Source organism: Haliotis cracherodii, unplaced genomic scaffold (assembly GCF_022045235.1).
Source record: "Haliotis cracherodii isolate W230 unplaced genomic scaffold, xgHalCrac1.p SCAF_13, whole genome shotgun sequence".
Classification (NCBI taxonomy): domain Eukaryota; kingdom Metazoa; phylum Mollusca; class Gastropoda; order Lepetellida; family Haliotidae; genus Haliotis; species Haliotis cracherodii.
Genome location: NW_027266268.1, coordinates 27,989,100 through 28,007,452, shown reverse-complemented (window position 1 = coordinate 28,007,452; position 18,353 = coordinate 27,989,100). Strand labels below are relative to the sequence as shown.

Sequence of the window (18,353 nt, the reverse complement as noted above, 5' to 3'; positions counted from 1 at the left end):
ATCTATACCGATGATACATCACCTTTACAGTAAATAAAGAAGTTGTTATCCATAAATTGCCTCAACTTTGGTTGAAGTATTCTAAGAGCATGTAAAACCCACTCGCTCACTTTTCACTTAAGGTTATTCCTTTGTGATCAGTTATATACTACTCAAAATAAGTTAAAGAACACCTGATTCTTTCATATTACTAAAGTTAGTCTGTCACATAACTACAGTAATATAATCAGGAATCAGGTGATGTTGAACTTATTTTGAGTAGTATGTTTCATAAGGCGTGCTTTATTTGCTGTAAGAAGACTTATTGCTGAGCCTTTATTTTGTGGCATTTACGTCTGACAGTATCGCTCATAGGAAGTGAATATTTTGAGGTCGTATTAAGATGAATAAAATATGCATATACAAAATTACCAGTGTTACTTTGTGGACTTTGAGTTTGGGACCATCGTTTTCAAGAGCAGGTGCCTGACTGCGCAACTCTCTCCGGCCCTTCAGAGGTATCCAAGAAGTCACAACATTCAATTGACGACTCACCTCTCTTCTGTGGCTTACAGGAGCGGCCGAGTAGCCAAGTAGTTAATCGTTCGCTTGTCACGCTGAAGGCCTGGGTTCGATTCCCGGACATGGGTACAATGAGTGAAGCCCCTCATGGTTTATTCTCCCTGCAGTGTTTTATTGTAGGATAAACAACCACCATAAGTCGTATCTTTCATATGTTTGTACAGCCTTTTTAGGGATGTCAATAAATTGTACAAGCTTTGAAAACATTTACGCGTATTTATAAATAATGATGACTCCCCGAATTCAATCCGACCTCGGGACCCGAGAAGACTCCGGGATAGAATAGGTGTGTCTTCAGCAACCCATGCTTGTCATAAAAGGCGACTAACGGGATCGGGTGGTCAGGCTCCCTGACTTGGTTGATGCATGTCATTGATCCCAATTGCGTGGATCGATGCTCATGATATTAATCACTGGATTGTCTGGTCCAAACTCGATTATTTACAGACCGCCGTCATATAGCTGGAATATTGCTGAGTGCGGCGTTAAACAACAAACCAAACCAAAACCAATCCGACCTCGGCAGTGTCCATTTTATGTCCGGGGAAGTTAAGTTTGGTATTCTTAAAATTTTCACGTCGATTATTATTGCAGACCCCTGGGTGAGCGATTACTCTAAGCGATTGGTGGCTTGCAACGCGCCCACGCTTCGTTCTTCATTGTTCTTTACGATTTATTGCTTACCTATCTTAGATATGTAGAAATACGAGCAGTTGTTAAACGTTCCGTGGCTCGTTGCTGTATGGTTATCATTCCTGCAGACACAATGTACCGTCAATGTATCCCTCTTTATATATTGGTTGGTTGGATGGTTGTTTAACGCCGCACTCAGCAATATTACAGCTATATGACGGCGGTCTGTAAATAGTCGATACTAATCCAGTGATTAATATCATGAGCACCGATCCACGCAATTGGGATCGATGACATGCATCAACAAAGTCAGCGAGTCTGACCACCCGATCCCGTTAGTCGCCTCTTACGACAAGCATAGTCACCTTTTACGACAAGCATGGGTTGCTGAGGACCTATTCTATCCCGGATCTTCACTGATTCCGTCTTTAAAGTATCCAGTGGGACGGAATCTCAACAAGCGCTATTCGGCAGTTGTTTCAACTGGATTCTTGCGCAACACACACACACTCACACTCACACTCACACACACACTCACACACGCAAATATAGGCATCTATTATCACTCACGAGTCCCTGTTGATGGACGGATATCCTCATTTATCTCTCAATATATTGTTGCGTGAGCAAGAAGAGGACAATATCATACTTTATAGGCTATGAATTCATTATAACATTAAAATTAACATTACAAAACAAGGAGTATTATTATGGATAACAACCACTTTGTCTGCAGGTCGGAGGTGCGATTAATGTATGATTGTCCACAACCTCACTGGGTAGACAAATACTCTCGGGACCCGTGAAGATCCGGGGTAGAATAGGTCTTCAGCAACCCATGCTTGTCGTAAGAGGCGACTATGCTTGTCATAAGAGTCGACTAACGGGATCGGGTGGTCAGGCTCGCTGACTTGGTTGATGCATGTCATCGTATCCCAATTGCGTGGATCGATGCTCATGATGTTAATCGCTGGATTGTCTGGTCCAGACTCGATTATTTACAGACCGCCGTCATAGCTGGAATATTGCTGAGTGCGGCGTTAAACAACAAACAAACAAACAAACAAACCATACTCTCGGATTAAGGGTGGTCTGTTTTGTCTGACCCTTGCCGCTAGCACGGAGAATGATCTGAAGAGGTTTCCATCAGGGCATATAATCAGCAGTCTCAACCACTCCATCTCCTGGCAACACACTAAATTCCTCTGTACAAACATTCACAACTAGAGGAAGCGCAGACACCAAGAAACTATCGACATCAGACGAACCAACAATCGATCAATCGTGATCAAGGAGTTTTCCTTCCCAGTGCACGGGACATGTGATCTATTTATCACCTCATTTTATCTATTGTGAAAACACATTACTGTGTATCCACTCTCCTATAACAATTGCCATGTCCATCAGAAACTGGTTTCATGTGCATGTTTATGTCCTGTTCACCGGGCATTCATCCGATGATGAGGCAAGAAGAGCCCCTGAAACGTGTATGTATGATAAAGAGGTTGTTCTTCAAAACACTCCTTATCGTGTTTACATCCTTCTTCTAAATAACCTACAAGATTCATCATTACAATACAGTAGATACAAATAGCTTTTTAATCTTCACTATGATAACAGTGTTGCATATATAACAAGGAGTGACTCGCCTGGATCGATAGTCTGTGAATGATATAACTAATGGCATGTTAAATCAAAGTATTTGAATCTATCCTTCTGAACCTGATTCACCATGGTCACTGCTAGTAACACAGCGACAGCATATAAGACAGCTGACGGAACAAGTCCCTCCTCAGTGCCACGTAGATACAACGCGGATTGTGCCGCGCCTGTAGACGCTGGAGCTCACCACGTTGATGCAAGCTCATTCACGCTACACTCACATAGCCACCGTTGATGTCGTGCGGGGAGACATTATTACCAATATTCAGTTGTTCGAACTGAATCAAAGTGAGTGAATGTTCTTTTACGCTACCATCAGAGCTATTCCAGCTAACCAGACAAACAACCTAGCGGTTAACAGCAGGGGTGACAATTCCTGAACTTGTAGGTGTGATATCGCTCGGTGCTGAAGTGAGTGAATGGTATTTTACACGACCATCACAGCTATTCCACCTAACCAGAGCTCGTCCAAACAACCCAGCGTTAACAGCAGCGGTGACAATTCCTAAACTTGAAGGTGTGACGTCGCTCGTTCCTGAAGAGAGCGGAAACTATTTTTAATATATAGATATATACATCCTGTGCTATTTCATCATTACCATGGCAGGCGTTTTCCAACTTGTCAATGCTTTATCCAGCATGGTAGTTAATGACGTCACTCCGATTACGATGACATCACAAACAGAGTGTGCATACAAGTGTTACTATGGCAACAGCTGTCTGTCGTTTTTCTACACTGCCGATGACAGATGTTTTCTGTTGGACGAGATAATGGAACTAGCGGACTCGCGTCTCACGGAGTTACCCAATACACGGTATTTCAAGGCCAATATAGGTACATATTTTTTCATACTTTTGGGGGGCACAGGTGGCCCAGTCGTCTAAGGGGCCGTGATTCGCTGTGCAGAGTTGCATCCCTTGGGCACGCCAGAAACCTATGATTGTGGGTTTGAATCCCGGTTCGCCCCGATTATGTTTCTAGGTTTGTCAGCACCATACCCGTGCTCGTGGGTTTCACCGAAATGGTAAACGTCTAAGACCTGCATCACTTGGGGCTTTCCTCCCACATTAAGTTGACACGCCGCGTTATAACTGGAATACTGTTAAAAAAGCGGCGTTAAACCCAGCTCACTCACTCATACTTTTAGTGGGGTGGACGGGTAGCCTAGTGATTAAAGTGATTCTCTCTAGTGATTCTCTCGTCACGCTGAAGGCCCGGGTTCGATTCTCCACATGGGCACAATGAGTGAATATTGCTAAAAGAGGTATTTCAAGGACAATATACATGTAGATATACGTTTCTCATACTATTAGTATTTTAAGGTGTGCTGTTTTGTGACACTGGTACGGGAACTTATATATCTGTTATTTGATCGGTTTGGAGAACGTGGTATTCTCTTCCGCTGGAACTGTCATATCTTAAAAATGACGGAAAACGTTTGAAATGTCAGAAATGTCAAAATCCCTGTAACAACCGAGCAAAAGACGTATACACTCGAAACAGTCGTCGGGGCGGTCGGATAGCCTAGTGGTTAAAGCGTTCGCTCGTCACGCCGAAGACCCGGGTTCGATTCCCGACATGGCTACAATGTCTGAAGCCCATTTCTGGTGTCCCCCGCCGTGATATTGCTGGAATATTGCTAAAAGCGGCGTAAAACCATACTCACTAACTCACTCACTCACTGAAACAGTCGTCTTGCGACGCCCTTGTTCCCTAAGACGCCATGTGTTCGTCACCCGTTGTGAGATACTCCTTGATATGATGCATGTAATACCGCCTGTGATACCCGCATCGTCACGACATGGCTGAAATATTGCCGATGTGACGTTAAACTTTAACACACCCACACTAACACTATGATACCCGCATCAAATACATCACCAACAAATAACCATTTCTTGTTTAGTTAATTTTTAGTCAGCATAAAAAATGGCTGTATACCTACTTTTACCCGGCAGTATATACTTACTCTAGTATTTAGAGATAAGGCTGAACTGTCTCAAAACACTGCTTTGGGGGGTTTCATGAAGTATGTTGTTTTATATTTGCACAAATCTTTCCCAAAAGCGGATTCCACAAGAGTTGTATATAAACTCATAGTAAAAAGAAAGTTTGCGATAGAAACTAAAGTCTTTTGTCAATCTTTGCAGTTAGGCTTAATGTCTCACAATCAAATGCACTTGAGTTTCTTTAAAGTTTATTTCGTTGATTACTGAGTATATTTTAAATTCCTACTGACAAAACTTTCGAAATGACAAATAAGTGATTCATTTTCTTAATGAAATCAAACTTGGCTCAGTGAGCGTTATTGTCGAGCCAAATATATTTCGCATGTGCTACACTATTTTATGCATACCCCCTCCACCCTCTCTGCTACATGTCAGTGTGCGTCTGTGTATCTATATTACAGTCACCTGTCCTGGAGACGCCGACTGCAAGTATATCCCCTCCACCCTCTCTGCTACATGTCAACGTGCGTCTGTTTATCTATATTACAGTCAACTGTCCTGGAGACTCCGACTACAAGTATATCCCCTCCACCCTCTCTGCTACATGTCAACGTGCGTCTGTTTATCTATATTACAGTCAACTGTCCTGGAGACGCTGGCTACAAGTATGTCCCTCCACCTTCTCTGCTACATGTCAGTGTGCGTCTGTTTATCTATATTACAGTCAACTGTCCTGGAGACGCCGACTACATGTATATCCCCTCCACCCTCTCTGCTACATGTCAGTGTGCGTCTGTGTATCTCTATTACAGTCACCTGTCCTGGAGACGCCGACTACAAGTATATCCCCTCCACCCTCTCTTCTACATGTCAATGTGCGTCTGTGTATCTATATTACAGTCAACTGTCCTGGAGACGCCGACTACAAGTATATCCCCTCCACCCTCTCTTCTACATGTCAGTGTGCGTCTGTTTATCTATATTACAGTGAACTGTCCTGGAGACTCCGACTACAAGTATATCCCCTCCACCCTCTCTGCTACATGTCAATGTGCGTCTGTTTATCTATATTACAGTGAACTGTCCTGGAGACGCCGACTACAAGTATATCCCCTCCACCCTCTCTGCTACATGTCAGTGTGCGTCTGTTTATCTATATTACAGTCACCTGTCCTGGAGACGCCGACTACAAGTATATCCCCTCCACCCTCTCTTCTACATGTCAATGTACGTCTGTTTATCTATATTACAGTGAACTGTCCTGGAGACGCCGACTACAAGTATATCCCCTCCACCCTCTCTGCTACATGTCAATGTGCGTCTGTTTATCTATATTACAGTGAACTGTCCTGGAGACGCCGACTACAAGTATATCCCCTCCACCCTCTCTGCTACATGTCAGTGTGCGTCTGTTTATCTCTATTACAGTCACCTGTCCTGGAGACGCCGACTACAAGTATATCCCCTCCACCCTCTCTTCTACATGTCAATGTGCGTCTGTGTATCTATATTACAGTCAACTGTCCTGGAGACGCCGACTACAAGTATATCCCCTCCACCCTCTCTTCTACATGTCAGTGTGCGTCTGTTTATCTATATTACAGTGAACTGTCCTGGAGACTCCGACTACAAGTATATCCCCTCCACCCTCTCTGCTACATGTCAATGTGCGTCTGTTTATCTATATTACAGTGAACTGTCCTGGAGACGCTGGCTACAAGTTCATCCCTTCAATGCCCCTCTGCTACAAGTTGTCTACTCAGAAGCTGTCTTGGAGTGGCGCTAAAGCTAAATGTGAATCAGAGGGCGGTCGTCTGTTTCAAGCTGACACGTCACACAAGCTGGCGTGGACATATCACAACATCAAGGTCACAGGTGAGACTGTCATTAAATTCTCTTTATAATGTAGACTGTCCTTGTTCGTGTTGATGTCTGACTCTCTATTATGGATGAGTGTGAGTGAGTATGGTCTTAGGTATAAATAATATTCCAGCAATATCACGAAAGCGAACACCAGAAAAATGGGCTTCACATATTGTACCCAAGTGGAGATTCGAACCCGGGCCTTCGGCGTGACGAGCGAACACGATGAGTGAGTGAGTGAGTATGGTTTTACGCCGCTTTTAGCAATATTCCAGCAATATCACGGCGGGGGACACCAGAAATGGGCTTCAGACATTGTACCCATGTCGGGAATCGAACCCGGGTCTTCGGCGTGACGAGCGAACGCTTTAACCACTAGGCTATCCGACCGCCCCTCGAACACGATGATGAATGAAAGGTAAGGCTAAACTACGAGATGGGGTAGCATGGTGGGTCAACCATTGATTTGTGCGGACGACACGGGCTTGATACCTTTGTGTCAGTCATCATAGATAACGCCCTTTTACCGTGATACGTACACAACCGTGACGTTACGATTTTAGACAAGCAACAATGGTTCTTGGATTTCTGAGCTTCTTCTTTGTTCATATAAAATTATAACATTAGAGAATATTGGGTAAAAAAGATTACAAGTGTCTAAAGGCAGCTTTTACAGAAGTCCAATGATTAACTGGAAACACTTCCGTCTGTAACTAGGGTAAATTCTATACTATCTTTGGAAATATTATCACACGTTAAAGTTTAAGGTAGGGGTGAATGCCATGTGAATAGTTACAAACAAACACATGTACAAAAAAATATTAGGTTATAGGAATATAATTAGACTGAGGGCCAAAAGAAAGTATACCGATGTTGTTGTGGGTTTTTTTTAATATCAACTTGAACGAACTGTTGTTAATTTGACTCATTCCTGCAACAGTTTGTCAAAAGTAATCAGTGGTAAGGTAATTTTGTGAAATTGGTTCAATGTAGACTTGGGTAAGAAATGAGTTTGCAACCACATAAGAAATGAGTTTGCAACCACATGACCTCTACCATATTTGAAATGTTTATTGATATATTGTATTATTCAATTTTATTGATTTTCAAAGATAAGATATCTAAGACACACATCAGCACTTGGGTAGTATTATTTTTAATTTTTAAAAGTTTTAAATTAAATTATATTTTAAAACATAAAACATGTAGAAGTATGATTTGACTGCTGACTCAATAAGCCTACCCCCGAAAACCAAAAATCACATTTTACCATGTTATATTACCATACCACCCCTCACACCACCCCTCACACCACACACCCCTACCCACCAGTTGGAATTGTTAAGACAGTTCGTAGATCCCTTGAAGGCCTTCGACTCATCATATCTCTCTGCCACTACGCAGTGATTCCTTCGTCCTCGAAGTTGTTGAGGGATTGTAGAATTTAGAGTGATGTTGGTATCCTTTGCTTTTTGCCTTAGTCCTTCGACTTATCATATCTCTCTGCCACTACGCAGTGGTTCCTTAGTCTTTGAAGTTGTTGAGGGATTCTAGAGTTTAGAGTGATGTTGGTATCCTTTGCTTTTTGCCTTAGTCTTCTCCATCTCGGTTGATAATGTTCGTCCATATCATGACGTGAGTGATTGTTGATTCCATGGTTTCAGGCGGTGTGTGGCTGGGGGCGAGCGACACTGCCCAGGAGGGCCAGTTCATGTGGACGGATGGTACTGAGGTTGTAGACCCCATGTGGCGTGATGGGGAGCCATCCAATACCTTCAACCAAGACTGCGTAGTGATTGGCGATGACAGGCTATGGGATGACGCCTGGTGTACAGGCAGTCGTTTGTTTTTGTGTGAACTCCAAACAACATCGTGCTTGTAGAGACTGTATATAAACCGCAGAGTGAAACATCTTCTGTATTTCTAGCTATAAATGCTTTACAAATTCATTATTTGATAAAATAGTACTCCATCACTGTTTGAAACTCCTGAATCTTCTATTTGAGACATGGCGGTCGGGTAGCCTAGTCGTTAAAAGCGTTCGCTCATCACGCTGAAGACCCGGGTTCGATTCCGACATGGGTACAATGTATGAAGCCAATTTCTCGTGTCCCTCGCTGTGATATTGCTGGAATATTGCTTAAAGCGGCATAAAACCATACTCACTCACTCTATTTGAGGATATGGTTTTTATTTGTCCCAGAAAGCACGGACGGACAAGTCATCTAAGCGTGTTTGTTAGCCGTGAATTGAGTAATATCCCTTCAGAGTGAAGAATCATTTGATTGTGGGTTCGAATCCTACAAGTAGCTTAACCCTGATTAAAACTCCTAGCTAGTCAGCATCATATCCCTGCTCGTGGATTTTACCAACATGGTGAAGATCTACTTCAATCGGACTTTCGTACATTTCTTAACACCCTGTGATATAAATGTTAAAGTGTCAATAAACCCAACTCACTCACTCATGACTGGTCCAGTGATGCGCGTGAAGAACATCACCTGTGTATGGATTCTACTGGACACGACAAACTGTGTTGAGTGTATGTAAAGCGCATCACATAAAGGGAGTCTGCTGGACACTGCAATAACATAAAGACAACAAAAACATTCCATAATCATAAGAAATGTTGTCCATTGTGTACGTTTCCGACTACATTATAACTATGTGTTTGTGAATCACTATCGAATAGTGATGATACCAGGTGTTTGCGAAAGGTGATACACTGGTGGCACCCGTCACAAACACATGCAAAGGCAGGTCAACTGTTCACCTGAAAAAACAAGGTAACAATTGTCTACCCGTCAAAACAGGAAATTGCATCGGGCATCATTTTTGTGACTGATGTGTCAAATATGGAAATGTCCTCCAAATGTATATCATGGAATTCTTGAAACGTTTTGAAAGCTTTGCTGATGCCTTGGATGTTGTAACCCTGATCAAAGAACTTTTGAGCAAGTCGAATGACCCTCTATGAGATCTTCGTTGATAGAGCATGCTCGAATGTACCTCAAAGGTTGTGAAATATAGACACCAAAGTCAGAGCTGCAGTAATATTGCTCGACGTATGGGGAAAGTTGACTAACTACAACTTGAAGTCATCCCTTTTGTCATACATTCTTGTGGAGAGTTTCTCGTCACTCTGAATCTTTTTGCATAGAAGTAAATAAGAAACAGTTCACTGGTGTCTTTTATTTTCAGTTCTGTTGGTTAAATCAAAGGAAGGGAATTGGCTATTATTGAACGATAATAGATCATCAATACTGAATGTACTTAAAGCGCATCACATACGTGTATATGGATTCCTCTGGACATTGCCAATAGTACTGCATGCATGTAAGTACAAATATAAACCGCCAAAGCCAGATAGTTCTCCTGGTTCATATCTCTGTATGGCATCGCTGTTGTTCATGTTGCAAATATAGGTGCACGGGAACCTATATCTCGTCGATAGCCTATACAAGTTTCTGTGTTGTTCAATAAAGGTTACCAAGTATATCCTGCTCGACTTCGATATGTCCGCTGGTTTGCTGTTAAAATAGACTTGTTCCTTTACTGTTGTAACCAACGACTCTCAATATATTCTAATTCCAATATTCCACCTTCCTCACAATCCGAACGTTTGATAATGTCAAGAAGAGCCGAACAGATTGTTTGTACAATATAGGTTTGTCAGTAAATTCAGTAAATCCAGTACATCCAGTACATCCAGTAAATTCAGTACATCCAGTACATCCAGTATCTCCAGTAGATCCAGTACATTAGCGCATCCAGTATCTCCGGTAAATCCAGTATCTCCAGTGTCTCCAGTAAATCCAGTACATCCAGTAAATCCAGTAAATCCAGTACATCCAGTAAATTCAGTAGATCCAGTACATCCAGTATCTCCAGTAAATCCAGTACATTAGTGCATCCAGTATCTCCGGTAAATCCAGTATCTCCAGTGTCTCCAGTAAATCCAGTAAATCCAGTACATCCAGTAAATCCAGTAAATCCAGTACATCCAGTTAATCCAGTACATCCAGTATCTCCAGTACATCCAGTAAATCCAGTACATCCAGGACATCAAGTACATCCAGTAAATCCAGTACATCCAATATATCCAGTATATCCAGTAAATCCAGTATCTCCAGTAAATCTAGTACATCCAGTATCTCCAGTAAATCCAGTACATCCAGTGTCTGCATTACATCCAGTAAATCCAGTACATCTAGTAAATTCAGTAGATTCGAGTACATCCAGTATCTCCAGTACATCCAGTAAATCCAGTAAATCCAGTACATCCAGTAAATCCAGTACATCCAGTATCTCCAGTACATCCAGTAAATCCAGTATCTCCAGTAAATCCAGTACATCCAGTGTCTCCATTACATCCAGTAAATCCAGTACATCCAGTAAATTCAGTAGATTCGAGTACATCCAGTACATCAGGTACATCCAGTATCTCCAGTGTCTCCAGTACATCAGTGCATCAAGTATCTCCGGTAAATCCAGTATATCCAGTATCTCCAGTGTCTCCAGTAATTCAGTAAATCCAGTACATCCAGTACATCCAGTACATCAGGTACATCCAGTATCTCCAGTGTCTCCAGTACATCCAGTACATCCAGTAAATCCAGTAAATCCAGGCCTATACTATAATTCCTCTATTCATCCTCCTCATATGAGACCGAGCACTTAATAACGTCAGGGAAGGCGAACAACTACATGTAGTTCTCACAACATAGGTTTGTCAGCACATCCAGTAAATTCAATGAACATTTTGTTTGTGTGGAAAACATGAGGCAAAATATTAAGACCTTATTTTTTGGAACTATATATTTAAAAAAAAGACAATCATTCCCCACCCCCACTCGCCACATAATAGCAAATGGTTGATCGCTAAGACATCAGTGTAAGTTCCGTTACTTCTTGTCTGGGGTTTCAGCTTGCGATGCATGGAAAATGCTAAGGACTTTCTTCACCAGCCACACCAGCACGAGGAAACTAAGGAACAACAGAACACTCTCTATAGTCAGAACATAGTTGTACCACAGAGGGGTAGCCTCTTGCATCAGATAGCCAATGATCTGAGGGTTGACCATTCCTCCCAGGCCAACGGATACGAAGATGACAGACATAATTTTTCCTGACAGTTGAACAAAGTCCTTCTCTATCCACGTCAGCATGGCGGGGAATCTTATCGAGATTGAAAACCCGACAGCACAAGTAGTGATCCATATGCCAACATCAGAGAGAAACATTCCAGACAGGATCATCCCCACCTGCGCCACGATCAACAAGATGAAGAAGAGGCCACATATCTTCATATGCGAGACGTAGCTGATGAAGAAGATGGCGGCAAGATGACCAAATGCATACGCAGCCCAGAACGTGGAGGTAATTCTTGCTCCCATGATCGTTGTCCACTTGAACTGTTTGATCACGTATGAGGCCAGGAAGGACATGGACGAGTCCTCAACTTCGTCCAAGAAGAAATAAAATATACCCAGAAGGCCAAGCGTGAGAAGTAGTAACTTCCGGGATAACTTCTTCCCTTGTCTTTTACCATCCAATACCTCAGAAACCTCCCCATGTCCCTCCTTTCTGGCAAAGAAGAAAACAACGAAGAAGGGAAGTGAGGACAGGATTGTCATTAACCCTGTCATCAGGAATGGCCATATGATGCTTGTTTCCGACGGCTCCTGTGGTGGTATGACCGATGCATTAAGAAGACCTGCTGGATCTGAGTTATTGGCAGCCAGAGACTCTGTTGAGTTTTGAACCCCGACAGCTAGGAAGGGCTCAAGGACAAAAGGGGGGACAATTCCTCCTTGTGACCATAAGAAATGGAAGGCCTGCATGTACGGCTTGCTCTCAACTCCCCACACTCTCCACGTGTGCCTGCAAGACAATTTATTTGAAATATTATTTCAATACCCCAGATCGCTGGGGTAAGAAAAGAATTTGCAACCACATGGTCCCTACCAGATTTGAAATGTAGTTAATTTATGCCGAAAAAGCAAATTGATTAATTTTAAAAGATAACATGTCTAAGATACCCATCAGCAGTTGTGTATTTTGCGAAATGTTCCTTGTTTTATTTTTTAAAAGTTTGAAATCAAATGATATTTTAAAAATTAAACCATATAAAAGTACTCCATGAATGCTAAGCGCCAGTAAGTTACTTTTTTTAACTTTCGATATTTTCAATTGAAAATCAAACATATGATGAAATCAAACGATGTATAGTTTCTATTGTTCATCAGTTTAAGTTTTATCCCAGGCCTCTGGCTCGACACTGAGTACCTCTATGGTAAAGTAAATATAAACACTTTATTTTTTCACAGTAGCACTATTGCTAATAAGAAAATGAAATTGGCAGGCGTATACATTTGAATTCGTCATAGTTAATTAATGTCCTCTTATTTTAATCTCTGAAATCTTCAAAGAAATAAAATTGTTCGTGCTGAAAGACATTTACGTTGTCAATTGACAACACAGTTTATGTTGACAAATTATCCCTCACTTTTTTCAACTTGTAGTTCTAAATTGTACATAATTTAAAAAATGGCCAGAAAATATATCACCATGTTTAAAGTTCGGTCCGACACTAAGACATTAATGAATAAGAATAACATAATCCGTCGTACTTGAAGATACTGATTACAAATGGTCTTCAGAAACCCATGCTTGTCGCAAGAGGCGGCTAACGGGATCGGGAGGTCATAATCGCAGGCTTAGTTGGTGCATGTCATGTCATCAAAATAATAAGGGTGGTGCTTAACCTTTCCACGTGAATATATTGTCGTAGTTGCTGGATAACGGCGTAAATTCCCACTCTTGTACAGTGCAAATTAGACAAACATCTGCCAGGAAATGCAATAGTCTATCGATCGGATTGGGAGGGAGATGCTTCAAAATAAATATCTCCTTACGTGACAATGAGGTTAGCATATCAATAACGGACCCAATAAGGACTGTGCACTATTTCTAGAAATTCTATAATTTCGACCCTTACCAAATGGAACAAATATGCCCGTGGCGGTAACTTAATTGGTCCGAGAATATGAATATGAAATGTTAAATAGATTTCTTGAATGATTTTTTTCTCGCGACGTAAACACAAGCACTCACCAGGAGACCCATATGGATGCTGTACTGTTAGGGACTGTTGTGTATTGGTCGTTCTGTGTCCCAATTTGTCTCTTCTGTTTACCTAATTGTCATAACGATTATCGGTAATTAATGCTGTACCGTGACAAACTGTTGTGTGTTTGTAGTACTGTGTCCCACTTTGTTTTCTCTTTACCTATTCTTCGTAACGACTATCGGTAATTAATGTTCTGATCCACATTGGACGTGATATAACGATTGCTGTTTAGAGGTAAACGGGTATCAGATACTTGATATACGTTTTTCAATTTTCATTAATTTGTATTTGGGATAACAAGTTGTTCTCCAATCAGTGCCAATATAACACATTGCTTCGGAAATGAAACTATTGTAGGCTTTTAAACAAATGAGGACAGGAAGTGGTGGCTTTGGCCGGACAATAGGGAGAGGCACGCCGAGGAAGAAGAGACGAAGGGGGAGAGTTCGTCGAGGAAGAAGGTAGGGGAGAGGAAGAGGGAGGTCACAGGGGGAGAGGGGAGAGGAAGAGGGAGAGGCCACAGAGGAAGGGGAGAGGAAGAGGGAGGTCACAGAGGAAGAGTGGAGAGGAAGAGGGAGAGGCCACAGACGAAGAGGGGAGAGGAAGAGGGAGAGGCCACAGATGAAGAGGGGAGGCCACGGGGGATGGGGAGAGGAAGAGGGGGAAGCCTCAGAGGAAGGGGGAGGAAGAGTGAGAGGCCACAGAGAAAGGGGAGAGGAAGAGGGAGAAGCCACAGATGAAGAGGGGAGGCCACAGAGGAAGGGGAGAGGAAGAGGGAGGTCACAGAGAAAGAGGGGAGAGGAAGAGGGAAAGGGCCATAGACGAAGAATGGAGAGGAAGACGGAGAGGCCACAGAGGAAGGGGAGAGGAAGAGGGAGGTCACAGAGGAAGAGGGAAAGGCCACAGACGAAGAGTGTAGAGGAAGAGGGAGAGGCCACAGAGGGTAGAGGAAGAGGGAGAGGCCACAGAGTAAGAGGGGAGGCCACAGAGGTAGGGGAGAGGAAGAGGGAGAAGCCACGGAGGAAGGGGGGAGGAAAAGTGAGAGGCCACAGAGAAAGGGGAGAGGAAGAGGGAGAGGCCACAGATGAAGAGTGAGAGGCCACTGAGAAAGGGGAGAGGAAGAGGGAGAAGCCACAGATGAAGAGGGGAGGCCACAGAGGAAGGGGAGAGGAAGAGGGAGGCCACAGAGGAAGAGGGGAGGCCACAGAGGTAGGGGAGAGGAAGAGGGAGAAGCCACGGAGGAAGGGGGGAGGAAAAGTGAGAGGCCACAGAGAAAGAGTGGAGAGGAAGAGGGAGAGGCCACAGATGAAGAGGGGAGGCTACGGTTGATGGGGAGAGGAAGAGGGGAGGTCACAGAGGAAGCAGAGAGGAAGAGAAGAGGGAGAGGCCACAGAGGAAGGGGAGGGTTAGAGGGAAGGCCACAGAGGAAGGGGAGAGGAAGAGGGAGAGGCCACAGAGGAAGAGGGGAGGCCACAGAGGTAGGGGAGAGGAAGAGGGAGAAGCCACAGAGGAAGCAGAGAGGAAGAGAAGAGGGAGAGGCCACAGACGAAGAGGGGAGAGGAAGAGGGAGAGGCCACAGAGGAAGAGGGGGGGGGGTCACAGAGGTAGGGGAGAGGAAGAGGGAGAAGCCACAGTGAAAGGGGAGAGGAAGAGGGGAGGCCACAGAGGAAGGGGAGGGGAAGAGGGAGAGGCCACAGAGGAAGAAGGGAGGCCACAGGGGAAGGGGAGAGGAAGAGGGGAGGCCGCAGAGGGAGAGGAAGGGGGGAGGCCACAGAGGAAGGGGAGAGGTAGAGGGGAGGCCGCAGAGGAAGAGGAGAGGTCACAGAGGAAGGTGAGGGAGAAGTCGCCGCGGAAGAGAAAAAGTTCGAAAGGGAAAATACAGCAAGCCTAAGGCAATCCCTATTTGAATATTACGTGATCATGAGTGACGTGGATTGGGGTTCAAGGTCGCCTTCAACATTATTGTAATTATACTGATTTGCACGAACATATGTTGTTATATGTAAGTGTATTTTATTGTTTAAGACTGATTGTAGTTGCGTTGCATTTTTTCTTTTGGGATTCGGTAGGCGCTCATTGCATTGTGTTTGAACAGTGCTAATTCGGTGTGTGAACTCCCGTCCGGAATACCGCGGACGGTGATAGTATACTCAACAACAAAAGTTCCTGTGACACCAATATTTTAGAGTATTTTTCAAACAAGTAAAGTTTGGTTTTCAATATTGTGGTACATGTATGGATTCAAGTCACAAAACACGCAGCTGCTACAGAAAAGCATGTATTCCTTGCAAACGTTGACTTTTATGCAAGCCCCATGCATTTCACTACCCAATAATGGGTATAAAACATGTGCGTTAACGGGTTTCCATATGAATTGTTTAGCATCGTGCTGACAACAATCACGCAGAAAAAACACAAATTTACGCAATTATTCAACATTACGAAATGCCGCGCCTGTCCGAAAATGAGCGTCTGCGAGCCATTGGTATGCTTGAAGCAGGATCGAGTCAACGTGATGTTGCAAGACAATTTAACGTCCACAGAAACACCATTTGGTGGTTATGGCAACGATGGCAACAGACGAATGCAGTCAGAGACCATCCTCGGATTGGCAGGCCACGCGTAACTAATAATCGACAAGACAACTGGATTCGAACAACACACCTATGAAATTGATTCCAGCCAGCAACAGTGACTGCAAGAAGCATCCCTGGCCTTTAACGAATATCTTCACAAACCGTACGTCGTCGCCTCAAATGTGCAGGGATTGTCGCCAGAAGACCCGCCAGACGTCCCATTTTGACAACCGTTAAGCACGTCTACAGCGGTGCAGACAGCGTCTACGCTTGACAGCCACGCAGTGGGGACAAGTTCTATTCACTGACGAGTCTCGTTTTCACCTCAGCCACAGCGATGGACGGATTCGAGTGTACCGACGTCGAGGTGAACGTTACGTCAATCATTGTTTCATGAAAGAAGATCGGTTCGGGGGCGGCAGCATTATGGTATGGGGTTGGATTACGGCAAGACAGAGGACCCGTTTGATAGTGGTAGAGGGAAATCTCAGTGGACAGCGCTACCGCGATGAGATCATCGGACCTGTTGTTCTACCGTTTTTGCGTCGTCGTGGCCCAGGCATTACCTTTCAACATGACAACGCCCGGCCTCATATTGCTCAACTTGTTCAGGATACTCTTCAACAAAACAACATGAATGTCATGCCCTGGTCGGCTCGCTCACCTGATCTCTCTCCAATCGAGCACATGTAGGATTGGATGGATCGGCGCCTTCGACGTCAACCACGTGTTCCACAGACACTCCAGGAATTTCGAAAAATGCTCCAGCAGATATGGACAGATATCCCACAGGACTTTGTGCGACGCCTGGTCCATTCCATGAGACGAAGATGTGTTGCTTGCATCGCAACCAGAGGTGGAGACACACGCTATTGATTTGTAAATTGACTTTTTGGCATATTCATGGTTTTTTTTATGAAATCACGCATTTTCTGAATTCAGTATGGCAAATTAAACCATTTGTACACTTACAGGAGTCTTTTATCTGTTGCAAACCGAAATTGTTTCAGATTTGGTTAAAAACATAACTTTGCATTAAATCTTATTCAATGTCACGGGAACTTTTGTTGTTCAGTATATGTTATAGCTTTCATGTGAGGATCGCTCATCATCCATGATTCCCTGCCTATCCCAAGTCAGAGAGTTGAATTGATTAAAGAATCCCTCTTTTGTGTAAGGAGGATATCAATATTGTCAGTTGTTTTTCATTCAAGAAAGACTTTCCTCCTCACAAAGACGGTTAAGCTAGTGTTGTATGTGGTATGGCTCAGATGCACCCACCCTGTCATATACTGAACAAGAAGGGACTAGAGAACTGGCTACCACCAGGATAGTCCCTGCACTGAACAACTGCTACTCAGTCAATGCTGTCTCCTTGTCTGTCAATTCTCTAGCAGTTCTATGTTTACAAAGACAACATGTTAAACAAACTGATACACACCCACATGTGAATGCATACATAAGTGTATATATATGTATAACTATTTTCAAAAGTTTATGCGTGGCCCAAGATATCAACAAAATAATATTGTTTCGTCAGATGTTCGCCTCAACATTCCAAAGACACAACAGACAGCCAGAAAGACAGGACAACTTTGGGCCTGTGGGCTTAGCTGTTTTGAAATAAGTTAGATACACATATCCTATTTAATGGGAAATATCAACAGATCAATGGCAAGGGTGGTCGATCTAAGGTGCCACATTGTGCTATACAGAGTTGTGTCCCTTAGCCATGCCATGATCCGATAATCGAATCTTAGCTTCTTTATGATTATGATTCCTTCACGAATCGGTTCGCCCAAATTATGTTTCTAGGTTTGTAAGAACCATACCCATGCTCGTGGGTTTCACCAAAGTGGTTAACGTCTGAGACCTGCATCACTTCGGGCTTTCCTCCCACATTAATTTGACACGCCATGATAACTTGAATTATGTTCGAAGCAGAGTTAAACCAAACTCATTCACTATTTTACAAT

At 43.4% G+C, this 18,353-nt stretch overlaps 4 protein-coding genes across 4 annotated transcripts; 3 read left to right on the top strand and 1 right to left on the bottom strand.

Annotated features, from left to right (window-relative positions):
- The first annotated feature begins 3,525 nt into the window (after window positions 1-3,525).
- LOC139458579 (alpha-N-acetylgalactosamine-specific lectin-like) lies at window positions 3,526-8,551 on the top strand. The gene is made up of 3 exons (XM_071240007.1): window positions 3,526-3,691; window positions 6,499-6,681; window positions 8,334-8,551. Exons 1-3 carry the CDS (start codon window positions 3,526-3,528, stop codon window positions 8,549-8,551), a joined length of 567 nt encoding a protein of 188 aa, XP_071096108.1.
- A 2,965-nt stretch (window positions 8,552-11,516) lies between these two features.
- Window positions 11,517-13,878, bottom strand: LOC139458578 (sodium-dependent glucose transporter 1-like). Its single transcript, XM_071240006.1, has 2 exons — window positions 13,868-13,878; window positions 11,517-12,552 (listed from the first exon to the last, which is right to left on the bottom strand). Exons 1-2 carry the CDS (start codon window positions 13,876-13,878, stop codon window positions 11,574-11,576), a joined length of 990 nt encoding a protein of 329 aa, XP_071096107.1. The 3' UTR covers window positions 11,517-11,573.
- A 544-nt stretch (window positions 13,879-14,422) lies between these two features.
- Window positions 14,423-14,896, top strand: LOC139458577 (octapeptide-repeat protein T2-like). The gene has a single exon (XM_071240005.1). The coding sequence runs from the start codon at window positions 14,423-14,425 to the stop codon at window positions 14,894-14,896; it is 474 nt and encodes a 157-aa protein (XP_071096106.1).
- Window positions 14,897-14,938: 42 nt separating this feature from the next.
- On the top strand, window positions 14,939-15,692 carry LOC139458576 (octapeptide-repeat protein T2-like). Its single transcript, XM_071240004.1, has 2 exons — window positions 14,939-15,058; window positions 15,138-15,692. The coding sequence occupies exons 1-2, from the start codon at window positions 14,939-14,941 to the stop codon at window positions 15,690-15,692; spliced, it is 675 nt and encodes a 224-aa protein (XP_071096105.1).
- Window positions 15,693-18,353: the final 2,661 nt, after the last annotated feature.

Bases quoted from the DNA above. Each gene is read 5' to 3' on its own strand.
- LOC139458579 (XM_071240007.1), top strand. From the start codon at position 3,526: ATGACATCACAAACAGAGTGTGCATACAAGTGTTACTATGGCAACAGC. The intron at 3,692-6,498 runs GTACATATTTTT...TCTATATTACAG, and splicing joins GTATTTCAAGGCCAATATAG to TGAACTGTCCTGGAGACGCT. The intron at 6,682-8,333 runs GTGAGACTGTCA...CCATGGTTTCAG, and splicing joins TCACAACATCAAGGTCACAG to GCGGTGTGTGGCTGGGGGCG.
- LOC139458576 (XM_071240004.1), top strand. From the start codon at position 14,939: ATGAAGAGGGGAGGCCACAGAGGAAGGGGAGAGGAAGAGGGAGGCCAC. The intron at 15,059-15,137 runs GTGAGAGGCCAC...GTTGATGGGGAG, and splicing joins GGAGGAAGGGGGGAGGAAAA to AGGAAGAGGGGAGGTCACAG.
- LOC139458577 (XM_071240005.1), top strand. From the start codon at position 14,423: ATGAAGAGGGGAGGCCACGGGGGATGGGGAGAGGAAGAGGGGGAAGCC.